Source organism: Chelonoidis abingdonii, chromosome 17 (assembly GCF_003597395.2).
Source record: "Chelonoidis abingdonii isolate Lonesome George chromosome 17, CheloAbing_2.0, whole genome shotgun sequence".
NCBI lineage: Eukaryota > Metazoa > Chordata > Testudines > Testudinidae > Chelonoidis > Chelonoidis abingdonii.
This window is the reverse complement of record NC_133785.1, coordinates 8,916,203-8,932,775: the sequence shown is the minus strand read 5'-3', so window position 1 is coordinate 8,932,775 and position 16,573 is coordinate 8,916,203. Positions and strand designations below refer to the sequence as shown.

General features: G+C 45.6%; 1 protein-coding gene across 1 annotated transcript in view; it reads left to right on the top strand.

Annotated features, from left to right (window-relative positions):
• The window catches only part of CDCA5 (cell division cycle associated 5), an 18,544-nt gene extending 8,326 nt beyond the window's left edge, over nucleotides 1-10,218 (top strand). The window contains exons 3-6 of the mRNA XM_075073303.1: nucleotides 1,227-1,289; nucleotides 9,001-9,039; nucleotides 9,324-9,812; nucleotides 9,996-10,218. Coding sequence (XP_074929404.1) covers nucleotides 1,227-1,289; nucleotides 9,001-9,039; nucleotides 9,324-9,812; nucleotides 9,996-10,076 — 672 coding nt within the window. The 3' untranslated portion in view covers nucleotides 10,077-10,218. The remainder of the gene's footprint in view (nucleotides 1-1,226; nucleotides 1,290-9,000; nucleotides 9,040-9,323; nucleotides 9,813-9,995) is intronic.
• Nucleotides 10,219-16,573: the final 6,355 nt, after the last annotated feature.

Below are 16,573 nucleotides of genomic sequence, written 5' to 3'. Positions count from 1 at the left end.
GCAGTTAAGGGGAGCAACTAGTTGGTAACAACAGCAAGACGGAGTGTGTTTGTGTCTGTGTGTGTGTGTGTGAATGCATGACTGTGATATATCATATGCATATGATAGAGTATTAATTAATACCTGTATTACTAATAAATGTGGCGTTTTGCCTTAATCCCCCTGAAAAGATCCCGTATAGTACTTTGAGTACAACACGGAGAGTGGCCTGTTAGCATCCTGAACTTTCTGTTAAGTAGGTATGGCCTTAACTCCTTGATCACCCACACAATTGCACAACTTTCTCTTTCTAGGACAGCGAAATGTCCAGTGTGGGGGTCAGTTTTTTACTTAAAGCAGTAGGATGCTGCTTATTGCCTTTGCTCACTTGCATGAATATAGCCCCCAGACCTGTATTGGATGCTTCTGTGCAGAGTTCAAACATCTTGTTAAAGTTTAGACTAGCTTCTCTGACAGAACTCTTTTCACTTTTATTAAAATCCTCCTGACAGGCAGAAATCCAAACCACCATGTAAGGCTGGGTCTTCTTGCAGAGGTCTATAATTGCATACACAAGGTCTCTGAAACCCTCCACAAACCTGAGGTAATAATTTCCAAAGCCTCTAAAAGACTGAACTTGCTTTTTGGTTCAGGGCACAGGCCAGTTAACAATGGATTGCACTTTTAGGGGATCTGGCCCCCTCCAATCCAGTGACCTAGATAAGGGACTTTGACTGTCCCACCTTACACTTTGATGCTGTAATTGTGAGACCTGTATCTCTGAATTTCTTCAGCACAATTCCCAAGTGGTTTGTGTGATCGTGATACTTTTAACCTGTTTATATGCCGTTTGTGCTGCTACCTTTCTGTTGGGCCTTTGGACATTGTAGGTAACATCATTAAACCCTTTCTACTACCTCAAAAGACCCCTCCCATGAGTTTTGCACTTTGTACTTTATGTACAGGGTCTAGCACCGGTGTTAAATGCCCCCCATGAAATGATTGATCACAGGTATTGTGATCAGATCATTCTTTCTGAGCAACCTGGCTTTTAAAAATGAGGCTTTGCTGCACTATCCCCATCATGGATTTTAAATCCGCCCTGAACCCCTGCACATATTCTGTCACCGGTCTCCCCTCTGCTTCAGTTCCACCCTCCCAGGAGTCTCTAATGAGATCCAGGGGACCTAGGCTCTGCTACAATGCAAGAAACAATAAGTCTTTTCTCTTTTATCCTCTTTATGCAGCTTCCAGCTCCGGCGGTGAAGCGATCGATCATGGTGAAAAAGATCATGCCCCGAAAACAGCAGGTCTGTGAGTCAAACCTTCCTGTCGCTGTTCTTTGTGTAGCACGTGAACTGAAATCTGTTTTGATTATACTCCCCAACTCCAAACCAGCCACAGACCAAGCATCGCTTTCCAGCCTGTAGGATAAGTACAAGAATAAAGAATTAGTTAGCATAAGTTTGGTTACGCGCGTGTGTGTGGGTGTGTATGTGGTAAAGGAGGCCCCAATCAGCAAGTAAAAGAAGGCCATGAAAATAATTAGTATTACTTGTAATGTGGGAACATTGTATGGTTTTAAAAGTAACTAAGAAAATAAAAAGCTGCAGTAACAAGACATAGAAAAACTGTCTTAAAAGAACCCAAACCTTCCCACTGTTCTGCTAGTAAGCAAGGGAGGAGGTGGGGAGAGAAGATAAGAAAGAAAAGACCTTGCAGAGAAAGGAGGCTGTAAATCTTATCTGGATTAAGACTTGGAATAAGATCAAGTTGATCTTTAGCTGAAGTCAGTAATGGGCAATGACATCGCTTTTTTGATAAAGGGTATAAAAAGTAAACTTTTAGCAGGTTCATTGCCAATACCCTGCCTAACCACGTTGGAACTGACCAATATGGGTCTAAGCACCCCCGGGTTAAGCCCATTTATAAGTATCTCGATCAAAAGTTCATAAATGTTTTGTTACTGTTTGGATGCAGTAAATTGCTTACTAGTTAGACTTTTTAGGCACATTTAGATCAACTGTATAAATATCATTTGGTCTTGGGATTTAATAAAGGAATTTATGGTTAAATTTAGTGTGTTGTGGTTTCCCATATCAATATCAATAATTCCAACATAGCCCATTGAGAAGGGAAAGACAAAGCTCATTTTGTTTCTGTTTCCAGCTCTGGAACGGAGTGCTCTCTAGCATTTAGAGAAGGGGGGGCTGGGTGGCAGGACACCGACTATTAGTTCTGGCGCTGCAGCAGGTTTTCTGTATCCTATGTTACAGGTGAGGCAAAGGGTACTTAAATGACTTGGGCAGGATTATGCAAGGATGTAAATAGGACCCAGGAGTCCTGCTCCCCGGCCTTTTTCTGTACTTGTTAGACATGCTGCCTTCCAGAACTGGGAAGAGAACCCAGAAAGCCTGATTTCCAGTCCACTGCTCTGACCACTAGACACAGCCCCCTGCGACCCATTATGAAGCCGAGATGTTTGTATCTGACTTGGAATGAATTATGCTGGTGCAATTCCATACATTATTATTATTATTTATTCATTTAATGGATGGACTTTAAAAATCAGACTTCAACAAACTCAGAGAACTGGTAGGTAGGTTCTGTCATGGATCCACAGCTACACCCCAGCTTTTAAACAGTGTCTTGGAAAGCCCCCCTTCAGTGTGGCAGATCCCTAAGGAGTCCCACTCCTTTCTTCAGGGTAGGCCATGCAGCCTCACTGCCTCCTAGACTGAGTGTCTGTGCTCCAGCACTTCTGCTCTACATTGTGAGCTGTGCCCAGCAAATCCAACTGAGAGAGTCTCCTGGCAGAGACTTGTACACTCTTTAGGAACTAGTGCATCTCAGCAGATATTTATTGTAGGTAGGTAACAGAATGCAGGAGTCCAGAACAAATCATGCCAAACCAACCTAATTTCCTCCTTTGGAAAGATAATGGGCCTAGTGGATGGGGCAAAGCAACAGATGATATGTTTAGACTTTAGTAAGAATTTTGATACAGTCCCATGTGACATTCTCATAAGCAAATTAAGGAAATATGAAATTATGACAAGTTGGGTGCAAAACTGGTTGAAAGATTGTGTCCGGTTTTTGTTCTCAAAGAGTAGTTATGAATGGTTCGCTGTCAGACTGGGAGGGCCTATCTAATGAAGTCCTGCAGGGATCTGTCCTGGGTCAGGTACTATTCAATACTTTATTAATGACTCAGATAATGGAGTGGAGAGTATGCTTATAAAATTTGTGCATGACACTGTGATGGGTTGGATCACAGAAACCCCCTTCGGGCTGCCAGCTGATGTGCCAAGACTACTACTGTCCCTGCTTTCTTGCCCTGGCAGCTTAGGACTCCAGCACCCAGCCTGGTCTGAGCCAGACCCACTAGCCTGCTGCAAACCCAGACCCAGGTCTGGACCACATTCCCAAAGCTGCAGACTTAACTGAAAGCAGTTCCTGTCTTTAACACTCAGATGCCCAACTCCCAATGAGGTCTAAAACCCAAATAAATCCGTTTTACCCTGTATAAAGCTTATTCAGGGTAAACTCAAATTGTTTGCCCTCTATAACACTGATAGAGAGAGATGCACGGCTGTTTGCCCCCCCTCCTCCACAGGTATTAATACATACTCTGGGTTAATTAATAAGTAAAAAGTGATTTTATTAAACACAGAAAGTAGGATTTAAGTGGTTCCAAGTAGTAACAGACAGAACAAAGTGAATTACCAAGCAAAATAAAATAAATCAGCAAATCTATGTCTAATACAGTAAGAAACTGAATACAGATAAGAGCTCACCCTCAGAGATGTTTCAATACATTTCTGCCTTCCTAGTCTGGGCACAATCCTTTCCCCTGGTACAGCCCTTGTTCCAGCTCAGGTGGTAGCATGGGGATTCCTCATGACTGCAGCCCCCTTTGTTCTGTTCCATCCCTTTAAATATCTTTTGCATAAGGTGGGAATCCTTTGTCCCTCTCTGAGTTCCTACCCGTCCTTCTCAATGGAAAGACACCAAGTTAAAGATGGATTCCAGTTCAGGTAACATGGTCATGTCACTGTAAGACTTAATTACCCACTTGCCAGTACACACACATACAGGAAGACTTGCAAGTACTGTAAAACAGAACCATCTGCAGTCAGTTGTCCTGGCTGATGAGAGTCATCAAGATTCCAAACCACCATTAATGGCCCACACTTTGCATAATTACAATAGGCCCTCAGAGTTATATTTCATATTTCTAAGAGTGGTACATGTATACAAACAGGATGACCACACTCAGTAGATTATAAGCTTTGTAATGATACCTTACAAGAGACCTTTTGCATGAAGCATATTTATATTCACACTCATTAGCATATTTTAATAAAATCATATAGAATGTGTCACAGACACCAAACTAGGAGGGACTGAACTTTGGAGGACAGGATTAGAATTCAAATGGCCCTGATGAAATTCAGTAAAGACAACTGCAATTTATCTTGTAGATTTCAGAGCACAGTACTACCCTTAGCAAGGAAAAAACTCAAATGCACAAATAAAATGGGGGAGAACTTGTTAGGCCGTAGTGCAGCACTACAGAAAAGGATCTGGGGTTCTAGTGGATCACAAATTCAATATAAGCCAATAGTGGAGTGCACTTGCAAAGGCGGCTAATATCATTCTGGGGTGTATTAACAGGAATGTTAATCTCTTTAAAAGAGATGTGGACACATGGGAGAGAGTCCAGAGGAGAGGAACAAAAAATGATAAAATCTTACCTATGAGGAAAGATTGAAAAACTTGGGCACGTTTAGTCTTGCGAAAAGAACTGAGGGGAACGGATAGCAATATTCAAATATATTAAGGGCTGTTATAAAGAGGCCAGTGGTCAACTGTTTTCCACATTCACTGAAAGCAGGACAAGAAGTAATCGGCTTAATGTGCAGCAAAGTAGATTCAGGTTAGATACTAGGAAAAACTTACTAACCCTAAGGATAGTTAATAAGTTTCCCAGGGAGGTTGTGGAACCCCTGTTGTTGGAGGTTTTTAAAAACAGGTTAGCCAAGCACCTATCAGGAATGTTTACTAGGTTTACTTGGTCCGGCCTCAGCACTGGTGGATGGACTAGATGGCAGATCCCTTCCAACACTACATTTCTTAGTGTATATTGTACTGCTACTTGTCTGGAGAAGTTAATGGCGCAGCTACTGTTTGAGCACCAGTTTAGACTTAAAATATTCCTATTCTGACTGCCACATCTCATAAAGAGATTCTCAACTGTTATAATACAGGAAAAATCAGGAATTTGAGAAACTGGGATGATGTGGATTTTGAAAGCTGTTTTCTAATCTGTGTAGCCCACCTAATAGATCTTAAAGCCAGAGGGACCATTAGATCACCTAGATCGTTATGCAGGCTAGAGAATTTCACCCAGTTACTACTGCATTGAGCCCAATAGCTTGTTTGACTAAAGCATCTTCCAGAAAAGATATCAAGAGATGGAGAATCCATCACTTCTCTTCAGAGTTTGTTCCAGTGAATCACCTTCTATTTAAATAAATATTAAAAAAAAAAAAGGCGGGGGGGAAGGGCAGTCATTTCTAATTGGATTGTGTCTGGCTTTAACTTCCAGCCATTGGTTCTTATTCTGCCTTTCTCCTCTAGGCTGCTTAAGGAACCCTTTAGTACCTGGGATTTTTTTCCTGGTGAAAGTATTTATATGCCGTAATTGAGTCACCTCTTGTTCTTCTTTGAGAAGCGTCCCTGTAGGTGCTCTGTGTCTGGATACGTACACGCCTGTGCGCTCTTCACTGGAGTTTTTTGTCAGTGTCCGTGGGTCTGCACTCCAGACACCCTCGTGCCCATTACAAGAGTATATGGGGGAGATGGACCTGCTTCCACTCCAGTTCCTTCTCAACTGTCTGTGGCTTGAGATGGAGTATCACGGTGTCCGTTAGGAACCACATGTGCAGGCCCCAGTACCATCCGGGCTCCCCTCCATTTCTTACCTTTCTGGGAGCTCATCATCTTGGACAGATGGATTCTAGAAGTAATTTCCATAGTCTGTTCCATCCAGTTGAGCTCCTTCCCACTCCCTGTCCCTCTTCAGGGACCCCTTTACCTCCCTCCACAAAGACAAGAGGTACAATCCCTCCTAGTTCTGAGGATGATCTAACCTGTCCCACTGGACTTCATTGGGAAAGGATTCTAGTCTCAGTACTTCCTCATCCTGAAGAAAAACGGGAATGGGTAGGTGGGTGGAGGAGACCAGTTCTAGACCTCAGGACTTTAAACATCTTCATTAGCTCCCAACAGTTCAGTATGATGACCCTAGCAACAATAATTCCCTTTCTGAATCTAGGAGATTAGTTTGGTTTGTTTCCCTCAACCTTATTTTCATGGTGTCATTCATCCCTCATACAAAAAATTCCTGTTTTGTGGTGGGCAAGGACGACTGCCAGTATTGTGTCCTAATCTTCAGCTTCTCCACCATCCCCATCCACGTCCAAGGGTCTTTACCAAAGTTCTGTCAGCCACAGCAGCCTATCTTTGCCAGATAGGCAGGAAAAGATGATAATGCCTAGATGACTAGCTCCTGAAAGGCTGCTCACTTGTCAAAGCACAGAGAGTAACCAGCAAGACAGTCTCTGTTTCACTTGCTGGGTCTCCACCTCAACATGGAGACGTTTACCCTAACACCCACACAACATATCGATTTAATCTGAGCCACTCTGCACTCCTTCCACCACAGCATACTTATCCAGGGACGGATTCACCCCCGTATCCAACCTTGTTTCAATAATCCAACACAGTCCACTAACCATGGTGAGGATTTGCCTGAACTTCTGGACCATACGGCAGCCTGTATGTTCACGATTCCCATTTTCAGTGTCTTCAAGCATGGTTGAGAACCATCGACGCCCCCTACAGACACAACCTATCCAAGTGGGTGTCAGTACCTCAGAAGGGCCTTGAGTCTCTGAACTCGGGGAAGGACCTATGAAAAGTGTGCATGGGCGCTCTGTTTGTACAGCATCCTTCAATGAAGATCATCACCACGGATGACTGTCACATGTTGGGGTGCAGACTCCCAAAACCTCACAGTTCAGGGCAAATGGACCACTCAGGAGGCGATCCTCCGTATCAACATATTGGAGCTCAGAACAGCCAGTTACACTTGCCATCACTTCCTACTATACATCAAGGACAACAGCGCAGCAGTGTGCTCCATCAATCAGCATGGAGGAGCAAGATCCCAGTCCTTGTGCATCAAAGCCATAAAACTGGTCCTGGTGCCTATCACATTGCATACAGGTGTGAGCGCTTTTCTGCAGCCCTCCTCTCAAAGTGTGACTACTTGATGGCTCTGCTGCCTGTAAAATGCTCTTCAGCTCACAATCTCGATTACCTGCTGAATTTAAAAACCACAGACTTATTGCTGAGCTCCATCAAAGTTTACCTAGCTGCCATCACAGCTTCTCACCTTCCCAGAGAAGGGTTCTCAGTCTTTGCCCCACCCCACCACTACAAGATTTATCAAAGGCCTATTCAACATCTTCCCGCCTATCAAGGAACTAACTCTGCCAAGAGACCTCACTTTACTCCTTGCCTTTTACCTCAACAGGACTAGGCCCGTTTCAGGTTTCCCCTGGACTCTTCATCTCTGTTGCAGAACAAATTAAGGGACATCCGATCTCCACCCAAAAATTGTCCATGCGGTTTGCAGGTTGTGTTCTATCATGCTATGAGTTTTCAGGAGTTCATTCCACGCTCCAAAAGTTACTGCTTGTATCACCAGGGCTCAATCTACCTTTGTAGCCATTCTCAGAAATTTACCCATCTCAGACATCTGCAAAGTCTTTGCCGCACACATTTTACCAGCATTACACTCTTGTGCCCTCTTCCAGGACTGATGCACCCTTTGGTGGTGCTGTCCTTTAAGCAGTACTGAATCCACTTCCTCGCATTGGGGCCTTATTTTGAGACGTCTCCCTGTGGGTGAGCCACTACCTGCTCTCCTTCTTCTTGGCCTCAGTCTCTTTCTTGGGACTTTTGTGATTGAGAAGGAACTTGAGTGGCCTCAGGTCCGCCCCTCCTTATATACCCTCAGAGACCCTTATGCTCAGATCTGGGGTGCAAGCGTGGAGCTATGGACACAAACCTCTGGTCAAGAATCTGCGTGTGTCCTGATGTGGAGCATCCCTAGGGGGAGACATCTCAAAGAATTCAAGTTACTATACCAGGTAAGTAACTCCTCAAACTTTTTGATAAAGAGCTCTGTCAGTTTAGTTTCTATCCCACTGTAGGGCATCTCCTCCTCCTCCTCAATCATTTTTGTGGCTGATGTGACTTAGAATCATAAATATCAGAATTGGAAGGGTCCTCAGGAGGTCATCTAGTCCAACCCCTTGCTCAGAGCAGGACCAGCCCCCAGACAGATTTTTGCCTCAGTTCCCTAAGTGGCCCCCTCAAGGATTGAGCTCTCAACCCTGGGTTTAGCAGGCCAATGCTCAAACCACTGAGCTATCCCTCCCTTGTTTGGCTGATGTAAGTTGCATTAATTTCCCTTTTGCCTTCCAGCCTGCTGTTGCTTTGACTGAAGCAGAACAAATCCCATGCATAAGTTATTGTAACCTTGAAACATTTGTTTCAATGATTAATCCTTGATTCCTTAAGCTGGTGTGGAGTAAAATGAAAAGCCCCACTGGGGTGATGTGGGATAATTATATACCTGACACCTGTCGAGTTACAGTCCCTATGTGTTGCTGAGCACATATCTCATCCCAGACACCCACTTCTGAGAGTTAAGAGTGTCAAGTTCTGAACTGAGACATCTGATGTTTGGGAAATGATCTGATTTTTATGAGTGTCCTAACAAGTAGCATTGCGTCTGGTATTTCTAAACACACCATAAGTGTCCATGCTCTGTATACTGCAGTGTTGTACAAATGTTTTGTCTTGCCGTGCGCCCCTCCCCTCCCACTCCTTGTCCTCCCACAGCCTTTTGGCTACACACTAATTGAATTCGTTTGTTCCTCCAAGGTGACTGGTACTGCTTGGACTCCACGGCGCAGCCCCAGGGTAAGTCTCTATGTTCTCCTCTGGGTTTTGCTAGTATATTGGATATCAGGGGAAGGATGGTCCTGGTGACTTAGGGCACTAGCTCAGACTTGGCAGACCTTGAACTTTGACAGACTTGCTTTAACTTAAAGTAAATATGGGCTGAGCTACTTCCTTTAGCCAGCCCTGAGACTGGAGTGATGATTGGCCCCACCAGTGGGGGTCGGGGGGCGGCTGGGAGTTCCATAGGTTAGCTGTATTGGTGAGGGAGAAAAAGGGATAAATTCCATCTCCTTTCCTTGCAGATCTCCCAGAAGACAGGAAAGGAAAACTTCCCAGTGGAAAGCAGCGAGGCCAAAGGCTGTGGAAGCACTGATGCTAACACAGTCTTAGCATCATCTCTCCCTGCCAATGCCTCAAGCCTGGTGGAGAAGGCTGCCCTGTCTACAGTTAGCATCACTGTATGTGACTCTCCTTCTCAGGATGAGAGGGATGTGCTGATGTCTAAGAAAGTGCGCCGATCCTACAGCCGCCTGGATGCCTCACCCAGCTTGAACATGTCCACACCCACATTCGCCCATGGCCTGCAGAAGAAGTGCTCACTCTTTGGCTTTGAGAAGCTCCTAGTGCCTGATGCACTAGCAGATGTGTCTCCAGTGGGTAAGGTTTCCCCTGCCCAGAAGACTCCAGTGGAGCCCGATGCCTTGGGCTCCACTAAGGAATGGGACACAAACATTCCTGGCATCTCCTTCCCCAAAGAGAAACGGAAGAAAAGGAGGATCCCCCAGATAGATGTGAGTACTGCCTGCTTGGATGGGAGACCTCAAGGGAATTCTAGTATCACTCAAGTGCTCTAGTTGAGGGATGGGGAAATCTTTGGAGCAGGGACCTCTGCATTCTATTAGCTGCTCTGTATCAATCAGCTTGTGCTTGTTATAATTACAGTTTTTTTGTTGTTTTTACTTCCTCTGCTCTAGAAATCTGAATTGGATGAGTGGGCTGCTCAAATGAATGCACAGTTTGAAGAAGCAGAGCAGTTTGATCTTGTTGTGGAATGAAGCCTCTCCCCCATAATCTGCATTATTCTTTTGTACATAGAGCTGATGTGTTGTTTTTTCAGTCTAAAAATTAATAAAATAGTTCTGTCTGTCTGTCTCTCTTTAGAAGTCTGCTCTATAGATTCTGGTATATATTGCTTACTTGGGCTGTCAAGCAATTAAAAAAATTAATCGCTTTATTAAACAATAATAAATACCATGTATTTAAATATGTCTGGCTGTTTTCTACATTTTCAAATATACTGATTTCAGTTACAACACAGAATACAAAGTGTATTAAATTACAAAAGTAGAATTATGTACAAAAATAACTGCCTTCAGAAATAAAACCATGTAAAACTTTAAGATCCTACAAGTCCACTCAGTCCTTCAGCTAAGCAAAGGTGATGATGCTGCTGGTTACAAAAATGTAGAAAAACATTTAAAAATCTTAAATAAATTTTAGGGCTGTCAAGCAATTAATCATTAATAATAGTGCAATTAATTGCACTGTTAACAAAATACAATTTTAAATATTTTTGGATGTTTACTACATATTCAAATATATTAATTTCAATTACAACACAGAATACAAAGTGTACAGTGTTCTCTTTATATTTATTTTTATTATAAATATGTACACTGTAAAAAACAAAACACATTTTTTTTCAATTCACCCCATAAACAATGTAAAACTTTAGAGCCCCCAAGTCCACTCAGTCCTACTTCTTGGTCAGCCAGTCACTCAGACACAAGGTTGGTTACATTTTTCAGAAGACAATGATGCCTGCTTCTTGTTTACAATGTTACCTGAAAGTGAGAACAGGAGCTCGCATGGCACTATTGTAGCCAGCGTCACAAGATAGTTATGTGCCCGATGTGCTAAAGATTCATATATCCCTTCATGCTTCAATCACCATTCCAGAGAACATGCTTCTATACTGATGGTGGGTTCTGCTTGATAACAATCCAAACTAGAGCAGACCGATGCATGTTCATTTTCATCATCTGAGTCAGATGCCACCAAAAAAAGGTTGACTTTCTTTTTTGGTGGTTTGGGTTCTGTAGTTTCCAACATCAGAGTGTTGCTCTTTTAAGACTGCTTAAAGCATACTCCACACTTCATCCCTCTCAGATTTTGGAAGGCTCTTCAGATTCTTAAACCTTGGGTCGAGTGCTGTTGCCTATTTTTAGAAATCTCACATCGGTGCCTTCTTTGCATTTTGTCAAATCTGCTGTGCAAGTGTTCTTAAAACAAATGTGATGGATCATCATCCGAGACTGCTATAACATGAAATACATGCAGTATGTGGGTAATGGGTGTATCTGGCGTACCTTGCAATGCCCACTACAAAGTGCCGTGTGAATGCCTGTTCTCACTTTCAGGTGATATGGTAAACAAAGAGCAGGCAGCATTAGCTCCTGTCAGTGTAAACAAACTTGTTTGTCTTAGCGACTGGCTGAAGGAGAAGTAGGACTGAGTGGCCTTGAGGCTGTACAGTTTTACAGTGTTTTGTTTTTCAGTGCTGTTCTGTCACTGGAAAAAATAAATCTCCATTTGTAAGTTACACTTTCACCATAAAGAGATTGCACTTCAGTACTTAGTATTTTTCAATTCACCTCATACATTTTTTTATCATTTTTACAGTGCAAATATTTGTAATAAAAATTAATATAAAGTGAGCACTGTGCACTTTGTACTTGTGTTGTAACTGAAATCAATATTGAAAGATTAGGAAAACATCCAAAAAGATTTAATAAATTTCAGTTGGTATTTTATTTGTTTTAGTTATTGGCGTATTGATACTTGAGTCCAGTCATCGACTCAGTAAGGTAGCTAGAGATTAAGATTGGAAAGACCTCCTCCTTGCAGGTGGATAGAAGGGGATAAGGGGGGTACCTGCACAGTGGAAAACATAATTCTCAGTGAGAGTCACTGTATTATGTGGCACTCTGTGCATCTTGCATATCTCCAGTAATTAATGTAACTTGCGTATGTCAGGGGTGGGATGCAAGTCCTGCTTCTCTCCCCACCCCTGGAGCTCCTTGCAGTAGAGGTAGGGGCCCACTGTACCTCATCAAGGCAATTAATAGTGCCAAAATTATGGCATTTGTATAAACACCCCTACTCCCCTCCCTCTAAAATGGACTGGGTTTATTTTGAAAGGCAATGCTGCTTTTTTAGTTCATCCCTTTGTGAGACTTGGCAACACTCCACTACCCAGCAAGCTTGTCTCCCTGAAAAAGCCATTGCCTCTATCATAAGCATAAATCCCAATTCTGAACCTTAGTGTCCAAAATGTGGGTGCCTAGCATGAAACCTCCAAGCTTAATTACCAGCTTGGATCTGATATCTCTGCCACCAGACAGGAATTACAGCGCCTGCCTCGCTCTGGTCTCCCCAAAATCTTCCCTGGGGGACCCCAAGACTCAGATGCCCTGAGTCTTACCACAAAGGGAAATAACCTCCTCCCCTTGTCTCCTCTTTACCTCATCCCCGGCTCCCCCTCCCTGGGTTGTCCTGGACGATACTGTACTTAAACTCCTTGAATTACAAAACAGAGAGGACAATTCACCTTCCCCCCACCCCTTCTTCCCCTGAGGCTGCACAGATTCACCCTCCGTAAATCTAACACAAAGAGATCCCTTCCCTTCCTCGTTCCTTAGCCTACCAGAGAAAACTCAAACAGGTCTTAAAAATAAAGCTTTAATATAAGAAAGAAAACACATAAACTAGTCTCTGTATCAGGTTGGCAATACAGGGTCACTTGCTTAAAGAAAAAATGAATAAACAACCTTATTCAAAAAGAGATACAATTTAAACATTCAGCACTACACACGTGTAAATACAAAAAAACAATAAAACTATTGTTTTTCTACCTTTGTACTCACAACTTGGAAACTGAAGATTAGAAGCTTGAAATAGAAAGATCCTTCTCATAGCCCGAGAGACAAAGACAGACCCAAACTTTCCCTCCCTGAGCTTTGAAAAATCCGGTTTCCTGATTGGGCCTCTGGTCAGGTGTTTGGTTCCCTTTGTTAACCCTTTACAGGTAAAAGAAACATTAACCCTTAGCTATCTGTTTATGACAGCCTCGCACACCCTTGCCCAGGGCCAGGCTGCCCATCAGGAGGGTCCCTGCAGTTGCTGACATGCCATTCAACCTCCTCCATGGCAGGGCCGTGGGAGGAGAATCAGCAACATCAACTGCAGTGCCAGCCTCAGCCCCACCCCCTGGCTGAGGCTGGGTAAGGAGCGAGGCAGATGCATCAGAGACCCAGCCACTGCTCACTCACATGGAGGCCACTTCCTGGTTTGTACCCAGTGCCTCCCTCCCCATTGGCTACACCTGTGACCAACAGGAGACTAATCACACTCTGTTTTAAGGCACATGTGCAAAGACAGTCATGCCAGTGTTGCCTTCCTGTCACTGAAGCGTTTGGTTCGGCTGCTTACAGGCAGCCATCAGCTGGCAGCGGAGAGACAGCGGTTCAGGGGCTGAAGCTGCTCTAGCAGGAGCAGTTCCCCATCTTGCGTGGCCAGAGGCTGCTGTTACATGGGGTGACCTTGCACAGGGAGCGTCTGGGGTGCAGAGATGGGCCCACTCCTGTGTGTGCCACCACCAGCTCGTCCCACCCCCTGAAATCTCAGTGTCCAGTTCCCCACCTGATCATGGGGGAGGCTGTAGGGACCCCGGCTGATCCCCCCTCAGCTTGGGCTTTCTCCAGCAGCGCAGGGAACCTCACATCCCCTGCAGCTATTCCGGCCCAGCCCCCTCGCCACGCTGCTTTTAACCCTGGGCTCATTACAGCGGCACCTATGCACAAAGCCCACGCGCACACACACACACGCGCACATACACTCTCTCTTTCTCACTCCTGGCTGCAGCCAAGCCACTGAACCATGGAAAGCCCCCAGCAACACGAGGCCCTGGCACTATGGAAAGATTGGGAGGGGTGGGGGGAGGCTGGATTCCTGCCACTAGTAACAGCATGAGGCCTGTCGATCTCACTCACCGCCTCCCCCTCCCTGCCCCCCAGCACAGGATGGGAGGCCGGATGCCACATCAGCGTGACATGGGTGAAGCAGGCATCACTGATGCTTCAGCATAAGGGTGAGGCCATGGCACATGAGTTGCAACTCCGGCATTCCCACAGAGCCAGCTGAGATGTTCCCTTTCCCAGACCTTGTAGCCCCACAGGGCCAGAAGCCACGGTCCACCGCTCCGTGTGTGCAAAGCAGCTTGATTACATCACCCAACAAAAACTTTGGCGGGGGGGCAGAGGGAATGGACTGATGGCATGATAGTCCTTGCATCACAGAGGGCAGTGGCGGGGGGGCTATCAGTGGTGAGGGATTTGGGGAGAGGCTGCTACCACCAACTCACTGTCACTGGCCACCTCCCCGCCAGCCATATTCCCCAACTGCTTGTTTAAGAACTCATTAAATCCCTGCCCCATCGATCCTTGCCCTGGGAAGCCACTGGGGGCTGGCTTTAACCTTGCTGTATCTTTGCTGGGGGCAGTGGGATCACATGATATCGATTGGGGGTGAGGGCTGAATGCTGCACTTTGGCTCTGGCAATGGAGGCAGAATCCATGTGTAACCCTTCTGCCCGTCTGAGTTGGGAGCAACAAGGGCCCGGTTCAGTAGCCAGGGATTCCGTTTCAATAACGCAATGCAAAACTGGCTCGAGCCCCCACCCAGTGACCTGGGACAATTACATACCACCACCCCTCTCGCAAGCACGGAGTCTGAGTGTAGCAAAAGCCTTTTAATCAAGGAGGAAAACAATGCGGCATTAAGTTGGGGAAACACCACAAACAGGATTCATAACACAAACCGTGAGCAAAAGACCCACCCCCCAAAGGAAGTTTGGCAGTGTCTTTTTCCCCTCAAGGTCTTAAGTTCAGCAACCCCAAAATCACCAAAAGTCCCCAAAGTCTCTGACCCTGGTCAGTGCAGTCCCAGAGTTCAAAAGTTTATCTGCAGAGTTTTACCTCCCAGCCTGGGTTGGGGGGCAGTACAGCGGTGTTAAAGGGCACCGTACGTAATCCGAAGCTGACTGCCCCGCCTCTCCATGGGGTTCTGCTGCAGCCCTCACCATGAGCCGCTCTGTCAGCCATCCCGTGAGCCACTCCAGTCATCCCACAAACTGCTCCATTCCAGCAGCCACTCAGCAACATAGCTTCAGCCCCCTCCCAGCACTCAGTGATTTCAGCTTGTAGTAGGGAAGCCTCAGTGCTGGTGCACCATTGGCCCAATGTGAATCCATCTCAGCAGCCTGTAATTAGACTCCTAATGGAATTAAAATTAGTTCTGATATTTCACCATAGAGAGAGAAGAAGGGGCAATCAGCCTTCCAGGCCCTCAAAAGGGGGCCCATACTATCACATACAAATACCTACCCTCAAGCCTCTCTCAATTCACTAGGTTTTGGAACCCATGTCCCTTTTCTAGCGAGTGCTACTTAGTTGATTGCGAGTCTCTCTGTCATAAAACAGTTTCATTGTCCGTGATTCACATAATCAGGGTAACACTACTTTATTCTTTCTGCCCCAATAATAGAGAAACTGGGGATATCACAGCAGCCAAAGTGACCATTTGGGCTGCTGTGGGTTCATGCTAGGTGGGGTGGGTGTGCCTGTGCAAACAAGATCAGCCCCTGAAGTTCTTTTCCACAACTCACCACAATTCACCACCAGATGTCAGGGTAAAGCTCATCCTGACTCTGCTTACACATGTCTAGCTTGTGCCTGACAAGTTTTGGGGAGAAATCCAGGCTGGTCCCTTCCTGGTGGAAATGGCAGCCGAGTCTTTATCTACAGTGGGAGAAAGGACCATGTGGGTCACGGGGAGTGTGAGTGCAAGGGACTGGGGACCACAGGGGTATGTGTGCAGAGTCCTTATTTATTCCAACACTCATCCCAGATCAGACTCATAAGATGCTTTGTTTGGGGCTGTAAACTCACCCCTGCCCAGCTTCAATAAACCCACCCCAGAGGTGGCTACCAGAGCGAGGGATCCCTGTTATAAACAGCCCCCGCTAGCCAGGAGCAGAGATCGCTGAGCTGGAGGGCTGTAACCGACGCAGGTGCTGCAGGCCTGGAGAGAGATCTGGCTAACAGGAGAAAGAAGGGGGTGGGTGGGTTGTCACCTCAGTGAGTCTGACACAGTCCCACCCCCACACTGGGGCTGCTCTCCAAACCCTGACTCTGTCCCTCATGATACACACACGCTTATTTTCACTAGGGCCCTAGGGCAGGTCAGAGTGGTCAGTGTATTAACCCCTGCACAGGCAGCGACAGCCCCTCGCTTCACATCACCATGCTGCGCTGGACTCTTGTGCACCATTGCGCTGTGATTGTTCAAACAGTCCCTATGCCCCAACCCACACGTGACTGCATCTTGGCACATTGGGTGAAGTCCCTGGTGCAGTGTGCAGCCTACGCCAATGCAGGAGGTTCCCTCACCTCATGGAGTGGGCAGTGCCAGCCTCAGTGCCTGTCTGTCACAC